This window comes from Rhipicephalus microplus, chromosome 2 (assembly GCF_043290135.1).
Source record: "Rhipicephalus microplus isolate Deutch F79 chromosome 2, USDA_Rmic, whole genome shotgun sequence".
NCBI lineage: Eukaryota > Metazoa > Arthropoda > Arachnida > Ixodida > Ixodidae > Rhipicephalus > Rhipicephalus microplus.
This window is the reverse complement of record NC_134701.1, coordinates 49,172,964-49,184,985: the sequence shown is the minus strand read 5'-3', so window position 1 is coordinate 49,184,985 and position 12,022 is coordinate 49,172,964. Positions and strand designations below refer to the sequence as shown.

Below are 12,022 nucleotides of genomic sequence, written 5' to 3'. Positions count from 1 at the left end.
CTGTGCGCTTTCGCACAGGCCGTCAATTTCTTGGCCTGTGTGAAGGCGCACAGGCCAAGAAATTGCCGCACAGCCTTCGTGTCGGCGGACAGCGGGAGTGCAGCGATGGCAACTGTTTTGTGCGGATCAGGTCTTACTACGGACTTGCTTATCATGTGGCCTGAAACTTGCATATCATGTGGCCCAAGAACAAAAGTTCCTCGTACGCGAAGCGGCTTTTTTCGGGCTTCAGGATGAGTCAGGAAGTCCTAATGGCTTGAACTGCAGCTTCAAGGCGCCGAATCTGCTCGTCGAAGCTTGAGGAAAATATGAGGACGTCGTCCAAGTAAACGAGACAAGTCTGCCACTTCAATCCTGCCAACACAGTGTCCATAACTCGTTGAAAAGTCGCAGGGTCTCAGAAAAGACCGAAGTGCATGACCCTGAACTCAAAAAGGCCGTCTGGTTTTATAAACGTAGTCTTATCTTAGTCTCCCTCATCTACTTCAATCTGCCAATAGCCTGCCTTGAGGTACATTGATAAAAAGTAATTGGCGTTGTGAAGTCGATCAATGGCGTCGTCTTTTCGGGGGAGAGGGTATACTTCTTTCTTCGTAACCCTGTTGAGTCGGCGATAGTCAACGCAGAAGCGTAGTGTTCCATCTTTGTTCTTTACTAACACCACTGACGACGCCCACGAAGGCTGGATAATATCATCTTGGAGCATTTTGTCGACTTGTTTTTTTGTGGCCTTGCGTTTTCACGTCAGATCTCTATACAGACTCTGACAGAGTAGTCTTGATTTGATATGTGAGTTTTAACGTCCCAAATCAACCATATGATTATGAGAGACGCTGTAGTGGAGGCCTCCGGAAAATTCGACCACTTGGGGTTCTTTAACGTGCACCTAAATCTGAGCACACAGGCCTACAACATTTCCGCCTCCAACGGAAATGCAGCTGCCGCAGCCGGGACTCCATCCCGCGACCTGCCGGTCAACAGCCGAGCACCATAGCAACTAGACCACCGCGGCGAGGCAGACGGAGTGGCCTGACATTGTCTTCTACTACGATTTGATGTTTCGTGACAGGTGTCTGTCGAATTCTCGGGACGACGAAAAGCTGTTCTTGTATTTTAGGTGCACGTTTTTGAACTGATTTTTATGCTTAGGAATGCTCGGATTAACGTCGATGGCTGGTTGAAGCGCTTCTCAGTCGTCGGAGTGGATTCGGCGGAATTGGTGAGGGCGTAAGTGTTGCTGGCTTCTAGTATCTCTTCGATGTAGGCATCCGTCATGCCATTGCTCACGTGTTTGTACTCGTTGTTGAAGTTCGTCAGCATGACTCTCGCGTTCCCCCTCGCCACTCGGATATTCCTCTGGCGACGAAAATTGAGCGGTTTGTCAATAGACGCTGGTCACATTTAACGACGCTTTCCATGTCTTTTCATTCTTGAGTGGCGACGGAATTGCTGATGCTGGAGCGAGGTAGAATGAAGACTTGGTCTTCCAGCACATTTAAGGTGTGCCTTCTTGAAGACGTGTGCGGTGGCAGTGCTTTTTTGTGGATAGTGTTATTGACTGTTCTCAGGTCGATGACCGCACCATAGAGCCCGTAGAAAATCATTCGAAGAATGACATCTCTCGAGCAATGCTGCAGTACGACCAAATTTGTGGGATAAATGCGGCTGTTGTTGGTCACTCTAGCTGCGCAGATTCTCGCTGGTGCCACTATTTGACCTCCGGCTGTACGGATTTCGGGGTCTTCCGAAACGGTCATACCTTTCTTCAACTTCGCGGCGAAAGTCCCACTGATGACGGTGTAGTCGGCTCCGGTGTCGACGAGAGCTGTGACGCTGTGGCCATCGATGAGAATGTCGAGGTTGCTTGTTCATCGCCTGGCGTTGCCGTTGGGTCGCAACGTTGGATCTTGGCTACGATGATTTGCACCACAATTTCGGCGTTGCGTGATCAGTACTTCTTGTGGTTGCGAAGACTTGACGTCGGGGCTGCGTTGAGTGGATGGCTGGTGTTTGAAATTTTGTCGTGGCGTCGTCGTCGTCGGCGGAGGATCTTCGGCAGTTCGTCGTGCAACTGCACCTCCATCGGTTGCTGCCTTTAGTTTACCTGACATGGGCTAGGTGATTGACCCCGGTTTGGGCCAGTGTACTGCCGACGGTGCGGTGACATGTAGGGGCTGGGTGAGGGGGAACGAGATGATCCCCGGGGTGTCCTCTGTGCTCCGGCGAGATATTCGGTGAAGTGACGCGGTTTTTCACCCCACTGCTGATGCGGCGCATCGATGGCGAAACCACGTAGTCCCATCTGGCGGTACTGGGAGTGGTGGTACGTGTGCGCGGCTACACCACAGTGGTAGCAAAGTGGGCGGTGGTCAGGGGCGCGCCAGACGTCAGTCTTCCTTGAAGCATAGTGCAGGCCAGCCGGCAGGCTGTATGGCGTCGGCAGTTGTGGCGGTGGTGCCTGGCGGACAAACTGTGGTGGGGCAATGTCCTGATGAGGGCGTGGAGGGTCGTTGCGGCGCACTGCAGAGGCTTAGCACATTGCTTCCGGTTCAGGATGCGGTGCTTCTGGTATCCCTAGCGACTGCTAAACTTCTTCGCGGAAAATGTCGGTCATTAAATTGGCTTAAGGCTGCGTCGAAGCTACCTGCTTTCGCAACTCCTCCCGCCCGATCACTCGAATGGTCTCACGCAGGTCGTCGGTACTGAAGGCATCGGCGCAGTTGAATGAAGTGCGGTGGTTGTATTCAGTCGTGCGCATCTCAAGCGCCTTTTCAATAGTAGTCGCCTCGGTGAGAAATTCGCTGACCGTCTTGGGCGGGTTACGGAGAAGTCCCGCAAACAGCTCTTGCTTGACTTCCCGCATGAGCAACCGGAGCATCTTTTCCTTAGCTATGATGTAGTAGGCGTGTCGAGAGATCCGGGTTATCTCTTCGACAAAGATGGCAACGCTTTCATTAGGGAGTCGCACCCTTGTCTCCAGCAATGTGGTGGCCCTTTCCTTGCCAACGACGCTCGTGAACGTGCTCAGGAACGTCATCCGAAAAAGTTCCCAGGTTTGTAGCGTGAACTCGTGGTTTTAGAACCACGTCTTTGGGACGTCTTATAAGTAGAAGTAGACACGGCGTAATTTTTCCTCGGAGTCGCAGCTGTTCAAGGCGGCGACTTGGTCGTATGTTTCGATCCAGCTTTCCGGGCTCTCGCCTGACGATCCATGGAACAGTAGGGTTGAGAGCTGGGCTAGTTGGTGAGACATCATTTAACCATATGGTGTAACTGCCGTGTACTATCGCTTGAGTCTGCGCAAAAGCTTCTGTTGGCAATGATTCAGTGTTCGTAGTTCTTTTCTGTGTCGCTTGGGTTATGGGTTATATATGAAGTGCTGCTTCTGAAATAAAAATTAGTTGCGAGTGTAGCGAGTGTCGTGTTTTCTTGTCCTCTTCGTCCCCGTAAATTTGTGCTACTACACCATATGGTTAAATGATCCATGGAACGTTGGAGGTTCCTTGGGCTGCGGGAGAACGACTGGGACAAGCTGCACGGGGGCGGTCATTGTTGACGCCAGGAAGGGGCCCATACTCCGGTTGCAGTCCCCTCTGCTTGCGGCTTGTTCACTGCTGAGCTTTGGCTTCGGTGTCTTCTTTGCCGCTTGGACTGAGTTCGTGGCTTGAAGAAGGCGTGAAACATTAAGAAAGTAGCACCTCCACCAGATGTCACGGGGTCGTGACTTCGACGAAAAAGCAGAGAGTACGTTGAAGATTAAACTGTTTATTTGCGCGAACCTGTGCTTGGCAAATGAAAAGTCGGATCCCAGTAGCAGACTTGCACTGATAGCGCGAACGGAATGTCAGTCGTCGAGTGACTGACAAGCGGCGAAGCGTGTCGGCAAATAAACACTCGCCATCGAACATTCCAGCGTTATCGCTTGTGGTGGCATAGATTCCAAAATAATCTGAAATGCTCGGGAGATGGGCGTAATCTAAAAAATGATCTACTGCCACTTTGAAGATTTTCGAACACTGTAAGGGCAGTTTGCGATGAGAACCACGTACAGCATAACGGGGTGATAAGAAAACTTGAAGAAGGAGCGTGGCAATATAGTGGTCACACACAGTGCTAAGAGCGGATGTCACACGTTCGCAATTTATTGCCAACACATTCAGCTTTTCATCGCCATTGACAGCCAGCAAAAGGGATGAAACTAAATGCGAAATGGGGTCTTGCTTCTGCAGCGTGTACCCGTCACTGGTATGTGGCAGCAAACTGCCTTGCTAGCCCTTCAGACCCAAGCAAGATGCTCTGTCTATTGACCGCAAGCAGCGTCTTCCTGGATTTGGAAAAGAAGACTGCCACAGCCATGGCCCAGATTTCACGTCAGAGGGGACGTGACACGGAACTGATCGCGTGGGGCAATCCCAGCCGTCAAAACTAACCGCGATCGCTCCAAACGCAACGGCCAGTGTACAAAGTGGGCCACGCCCCTATACCGGAGTCTTCTCGGCAATTCGCGAGCTCACGGCTTGTCACTCGATACGAAACCGCTTGTGCCTTGAACGAGCGCAACGTAAAAGCTAAGAGACCTCCGTCGGCCAGCGGAAAGGTCCTCTCCCCTGAAAAAGTACCCACGCGAGCCTCGTTAGTGCGCAAAGCCATATGCAGCCTTACAAGAGCCCTACGAAGGCTCGGTTGATGGACGCTACTATTGGTGGAGTACACACTCTCAGTAGTGTACAAATCCGGCAAGCTGCGCAGCGATGTCGACTGCTTCTCAAGACGCCCTGTTGATCAACCGTATTTCACTGAGTAGGAAGCCGATACCAATGTCTTAGCAATCAGCGACTTTCAGCACGTGGTGAATGGACACCGCTAAAATTTATCACTACTCTCTATAATTTACCGCCTTCAATGCCTTACGACACTTCATTGCCTTAAGACACTTCTATGAGTATATTCCTGCCTCAATATATAGCTTTGTATTCTTTTCAGGTGACACCTGTGACCTGTCATCTATGAGATTTTCTCGATCACGAACTCATTGTCTGCTACACTCAGAACTTGCACGGTGCATAGTTCTCGTCTGCAGCCATACAGCGGTCTCACGTCCTTTTAACCGTTACAGGATGGTGGTTTGACTACCGGGGTAATGTCACGTGTACTTCGGGCACGCTCGCTGATATGACACCGAGTGGTTGAAGACAACATTGTCGTTGTAGGGCAAAGCCTGAGCTGCCCTGTTTACTAAAATTCCTGTGTACTGTGCGCAGTGTCAAGCTTATGAGCGCTCACGCAATACTTGCCGTATTATAAAACTATCAGTTATCTTCAAACCTACCAAGAAAACAAATCTTTGAAGGGACACTTCATTTGAAGGCGAACTTCCTGGCAATGAAATAGAACGCCGCTCTAGGACGCCACGTACTACCTCGAGGAAGGCACGAGTGCTTTTATAAAGGCTCGGTCACGTGACACCCTGTGTTCCGAGGATCTTGCGTCTCTACATAGAAGATTATACAGATAAGGTGGATTCATATTCAACAAACAACAGCCGCGTAGCTGCGAGCTTCGCTGGCAAATATCGTCAAAAAACGATAGTGTTCTGCCTGAAGAGAGAGAAAATAGTACATTTATTTGAAGTTCTGCATGAGAATATTGGCGATTTAGATCTTAAGTCCGGGAAATGTGTGGCGCGGGCTGCTGTAAATAGGCGCGGCGTGAGATATGGGCGCCATCGGGCAGTAACTTTAAGAAAGTAACGGTTTTTCTAGAACGCACAGCCCTTGGTAGTTGGCAGCACCATGTCGTTCCGCTGAAGTTCAGGAAACACCCACTACTTGTTCATAGCAACACATTGTCAGCGCATCGCAATAAGCCCTAATGTATCTATAAATACGTATACGTACATTAAGAAAACAGACTAATAAGTACTTGCGTAATGATGTATCTCTGAAATTTGCATAATACTCGCTTTTTGACTCACAATGTTCAGAAAAACGAACGAAACAAGCAGATCGAAATAGCAGAGCATTGAGTATATGCTTCAAATTTCGCTGGGTGACTGAATTGTGTGGAAAAACAGAGTAACACTAAGTCACACAGCCATAGAGAGCAGCATTAGCAGTTTACATAGAATTGTTTTTGGTGACCTAGTGTACGAGCTAGATAAAAGTGCTGTTGATGCCTTTATAAGGCGCTGGCACAGTTGGTTTTCTGTATTAGTCAAGGAAAACCGGAAATTACTGGCAGCGCTATACTGATATAAAGAAAAAAGTCGTCCTCCTACTGGCTATGCTGCTCGAACCCCTCCTTTTTTTTCTTCTTTCTCTTTGCTGCAATTTTTAAAGGTAATGTATTTTTTTCGCAGCTTCATAGCAGCAGACATTGTAATAATGAAGTTGTGTAAAATCTGTACAAATTATACCGAAGTGGTTTTGAAGTTTTGAAGGTGTAAGGGTCTTTGGTTTTTGTGCATACAGGTTGAATAAACTCTCTTCAGACAAAAGTTTCTCTGTTGAAGTATTAGAAAAAATGCCACCATCTTCAAAATTTGGAGAACTCTTGAGCTTGGCTTTCAAGACCTATAAAACGCGTTATCGAGCTTCACGCGCATTTCCTTAAAGAAGGAAAGGAATGCTTGTGCACACAGAGCACAGTGCCCACTACGTCATAGTTCTTTCTTTTGCTTATCGGCGAAGTATCCACTAGTTCGTGAGCTTCCAAGGGCGCATGCGCAGCTGAACAGTTCGCAACAAATGACCAGCTTAAAATCACCTGCTTGTTGTACACATCCATTGCTTTGATCCCTGGTGCGGTTCTAAGATTCTGCCACGCTAAGAAGGTGCCTGACATTCATTTATAATATTCACATAATGTGTATTATTTTTTGAAGCAGTTATAAGTGATGACAAGGTTCCGTGAATGAACACCTGCATTTTGGCGCCGACGGCTTCGGTTGCTACTGATGTTGAGTCGAATACCCTTATTTTTTTATTTGCATACTTCGCCGTTTTCAATCAGGGATATGATGATGTATTTTTGGTTACACTCATTAATGCCGACGCCAACACGGATGCTGGAATTTCGGCGAACGAGGTCTCTACACGCTCGGACGTTAAAAATTAACGGCGAGCACGAGTTTAGGCGGTCGCTGCAAAGACGCCAATGAACGCTAGAAAGGAGAAGAAAAACTGTGCACTGGTGCCGTTCGAAAATAACGTTGTAGGTTGGGCTGCAACCTGTATAAAATGCCAGTACACATCGCTTGATCAACTCCTCATAAAAATCAATTCTGCAAGGTTTTTCTTTTTGGCCTTTCAGCAAACTTAGAGATAAGATATGTATAGATCGGTGAATGAGTACACTCTAAGGCTAAATTACCCGAAAAGAAGTAACGTAGCCCAACAGGCGCGCGCGACGAACGGTTAGACCGTTGAGGAGCAACCTCAAAGGAAAGTGTGGTGCGTGCAAACCACTTAGTCTCCAAACACGCTCCAAAGGGATGAACCGCCCGGGGATAGCAAGCGTTGCCAAGATGACTACCCGTCTTTCTGCTCTTCTGCTGACTCAGTCTATTCCCGTATTTTGCTGGCGACGTTTCGTGTTGCGGCACGCTCGGAGTGCTTGACCACGGCCGCCTAGATTCGACGATCTAGAAATACGAGGTGGTGTTTGTGCGCACGTTTGCATGAGCGTGGGCTGCTGCTTTTGCGTTTCGCTGCACACATGAAGTCTGGAGCAAGCCTCGACACGTCATCACGCAGCGCTGTATATCTCTGCCTTCAAGATGGTCACGACTAACACACGAGAGAAACAGATGGGAAGGCCAATATGGCGGCCGAGAAGACCGCTGGCCTATCAAATATATACTTTAGTCCGACTCAGGGCAGAAATCAGCGCTGGGCTCTTAAGCAAATGGGTTATCATTCTTTATTCTACTCTACTTGTTGCGTGTGCGATACGAAACGCGCTTTCCGGCAACGGGCTTGATCATGTTGTATATCGCACGCATGAAATGCATCGCGAAGGTCAGCTTCGGTGTTTGCAGTTCGCGTGTGCTTTTCGACCGCCCGTAAGTTGGCCGCCATTGCCATCGGCCTCCCGTACGCTCACTCATCGAGTGCTCGCCTGTCTGGGTCGCCGCGATGAGCTCCGGGTTGACGATATTGGGCTGAGATCTCGTAGCTGTGTTGGGAGTCGTCGAAAACACGTTGCGGGTTCTCGTAAAGAGCTTGGTGGTTGTATGTCGCGCGCTGTAAGTGCGCCAGCAAGGACTAGTGGGGCTTTCGCTAGCGTCGGAACTGACTGAAAATTGGTCGCCTTTACAGTTGGCTTACCCGTAAATCGGCCGCAAGCAGCTAGGCGCCGTCGGTTGGCCGCGGCGGCGGACTTGCGTTTGCGCGCTGCACTCGCTCGTGTTTGTGCAAAAGGGCCACATTACCGTCGATTTCTTCGGCGCTAGCTCTAAACCAGCTCGGCGTTGTTCGTGGCGGAAGCTAAGCGTACGCTCGGTCTCCTTTTCGAAGTTCGATGGCGGCAGACACTTTATGTGCAACGCCGTGTTCGGTCTCGCGTTCGCTTGCTTGAGCTGAACGACGTCACTCGCTTAGGACTCGCCGACTTGTTATTGGCACGATGGTTTGCGAAGTTGTGGCTGCGGCCGCCGCTCCTAAGCTGCTGCGCTACGGGGATCGAAATGAGTCGTTGACGATGTGTTACATCGCGGTGAAATTATTGGCATGTCATATCTCACGTATGTTTTCATTTCACCTTGCACGTATTTCTCATATGCATTTGTTTTCATCCTCTGTCACGTGTGACTTATTATTTTACATACCTATTGTGCAGCCGTGGGTACGCACCATGCTGAAGACTATGTGCGCTGGCGTCTGTGATGCCTGTCATCTATCCCTTTTTTCAGAGCAGCTTCAGAAAGACTGTGCGAGATGTGAAGGTGAAGTTATTTGTGTGTCATAATTTAACGCTTGTTTTTATATTACCGTCCACGTACTTGTCATATGCGTGCATCTTCATCTTCTGGGACGTGTACCTAACTATCTTTACTATATTATTTTACGTATAGCCATGGGAACACAACAGGCAGAAGGCTGTGTGCGCTGGCGTCTACAATGCCTGTCATCTATCGCTTCCATCGGAGGAGCTCCCCAAAGGGTGAACAAGATTTGACGAGACTGGACTTGTACACTTCACCATGAATTCACTTAAAAGAATGGAGAAACTTCGTGTGTATTAAGAAAAATAAAAGATTTTGATGTCTCACTTTTGTCTTTCGTTGTTGCCGTGACTGCGAAAGCAGTTACACATTGGTGGCTACTACTTTTTGTGGTGTTCTTTTCTGCGCAATTTGTTGCTCACTGCGCAGAAAAACAGGCGAAAAAAGTATTAGGCCTGGCGAAAAATAAAAAAAACAATGTTTGAACTGGGGACAAAAAGTTGATCCGATTGGAGTATTTGAGTAGATCAACCATTCGTCTGGCAAGGTGCAAATGTGAGGACTAACGGTTGCTCAGTAAGGTGTAAATGTGGGGATTAACAGTTGCCCCATAAGACCCAAGTGTGAGGACTAAATGTTAGTCTTTAAAGGTGAATTTCGGGACTATCGGTTACTCACTTAGGTGTAAATGTGAGGACTAATTGTTAGTCCCTTGAGCTTGTCTGTGGGGACTAACTGTAAGACCTGGTGCCGTTAGTCTTTGAAGGGAATAATGGTTGTGGCAGCCCCAATAGTTCCCAAAAAGGACAAACCACACACTTTTTTAAAACCATTTTGCCTTAGAGTGTATGTTTCGGTTGCGGAAGCTTGTGTTGCTAAAAAAAGCTTTGTTTGTCTATAGATCATGTAATCAAAGATTTCTCATTTTTCATTTGTGCAGCCCAATGTACCCATGCTGCTGGGTAATCACGATGCACTTGCCCTTCTGTTTTTTTTTTCATTTTTTTTTCACAACCTTTTACGTTGTTTCTGTTGCAGTTACAAGTAATGGAGTATTTCTTATTTGGTAGGTCTTTACGGTCTACTTTTGCGGCTTCGGACATTCACTCATTTTTGCCTGTTTTGCAGCGTTCTGAAAATTCTGTAAAAAGCGCCTTTTATGAAGTTGTCACGCTGTGAACTAGCGTTTTCTCTTTAACTGTCATAAACTGCCAGTTTTAAAATTTATCTTTACACGCTCTTTTTGTCCAGGACCGGCTGGGAACAAAAGTGCTTGTACGCGAAAGTGTCACCGTTCCTGGATGGATGCGACTACGAGAACTAAAAAACGTCGCGAGTTCATTAGTTTTTTTTTGGTTAGCTTGCTGCAAAGGCTTTTTAATATTTGTTCAGAAAAGTGGCCCTTACTCTTTGGACACTTGTGTGCTCTTTGAATCGTAGGGAAGCCTATGACAGCGAATCCAGTGAGATTCACTATTTATTCCCCAGGGCATAATGGTTACACAGCAGGAAATTATTCTAGAACTACAATAAATACCTCAGGAACATGTAGGAGGCGGTAGTGAACATGTGTTGAAAACATGACAATGTCGCTAGACTAACGTTTTAGGGTGATCAATACACTTTATTTACAACAAGCTCACGCTTCTTCTGCCTCTTCTTTGGAATACGCATGTCTTGGCCAGACCTCATCATGAATACGTTTCGAAACAGACTTGCCAAGAATCATGCGACTTCGGCATTCTTGGGCGAAGCCTAATAGCCACGTAATACCGAAATATATGTCTACTGGGAACTTAGTCATATCGTGTGTTTGGAGATAATTACACCCGCCACGGTGGTCTAGTGGCTAAGGCTCTCGGCTGCTGACTCACTTGCGCCTAGATCAAATGCCGGCCGTGGCGGCTGCACTTTCGATGGTGGTGAAAATGCTTGAAGCCCGTGTAGTCAGATTTAGATGGACGGTAATGAACCCCAGGTGGTCGAACTAAGGTGTCTCGCATAAGTGTGTATGGGTTTTCGGACGTTTAACCAAAATAGTAATTATCATTGGAGAAAATTCTGTCGCAGGCACGAACCAATAGTCTCGAGGACGAACACTGGTGGAGCGGCAGTCGGGGCAAAGTGACGTCACAGCAAGGACTCGCTTGCTCTGCGGCTGAGTATCACCTTTTTCGGCACCCACCATGTGTCCGCTCCTACACGATGCCGTGCTGATAACTGCTTATTGTTGCAATAAAATCTGCCAACGTCAAAGGTGACTTTTTCTTCACTGCTATTGAAAGTTGAGTTAGCTGCAGAAAGTTGCGATTATCTAAAGAGCAAACTTCCGCTCAAGGAGGATGTTCACTGTGAAAATGGCGGTGCATTACTGCAAGGCGTTCGTTGTTCAAGGTGCTTACGCCTAGAACTGGTGCTAAAAGTTTTTACACTAATATTTATGACTTGATTGTAACATGGCGGACACTCTAGGGTCAGAACATGTGTCCAAAAAATTACAAATGAGATGATGGTGTTTTTAAATTCACTAATACATCCCAACTCGTATGCACAATATTCGGGTGGTTTGAAAATTTTACGCCTTTTGCTGAAACAGACGTTTGATGATCTACCATCAAAATGCTTCAAGATATAAGAAATGTATACGACCACACGCAAAACGTTCAGGGAAATGCTGAGATGTCAGTGTACTTGAATTTTGTGAACATTTCTTCGACCAGCTAGTCACCAGGAATTACGAGGCTGTATATTCAGATTTGCATGAACTGCTGACCTAATTAAACACCGCGTCACATGCGGTACTGTTGAATTCACGTGGGAGCACTATCAATAACACTAATTTGCCAAACGATCGAAACACGATATGTGCATTCTAAATGGTTTCAATGGCGCTGTCAGCCTTGTGGCCCGCGTAATAATTAAACTGTGTTCGCCTCAATTTGACAGTGTTTGGTCCCGCATGCCGTATCTACATACAAATTATTAAAACTCGGGTGTAAGGTCTAACAGCGCCATTGCTACGATGCTGCATAAGTCCCCGCAAATAATATCCACTTAAGTTTTAGTGAGGTGAAGCAG

General features: G+C 47.5%; 1 protein-coding gene across 1 annotated transcript in view; it reads left to right on the top strand.

Annotated features, from left to right (window-relative positions):
• LOC119185825 (lysozyme C-1-like) overlaps positions 1-10,581 on the top strand; it is a 405,391-nt gene extending 394,810 nt beyond the window's left edge. Inside the window, exon 5 of the mRNA XM_075886446.1 lies at positions 10,196-10,581. Within this exon, the coding sequence (XP_075742561.1) occupies positions 10,196-10,268 (73 nt within the window). The 3' untranslated portion in view covers positions 10,269-10,581. The remainder of the gene's footprint in view (positions 1-10,195) is intronic.
• Positions 10,582-12,022: the final 1,441 nt, after the last annotated feature.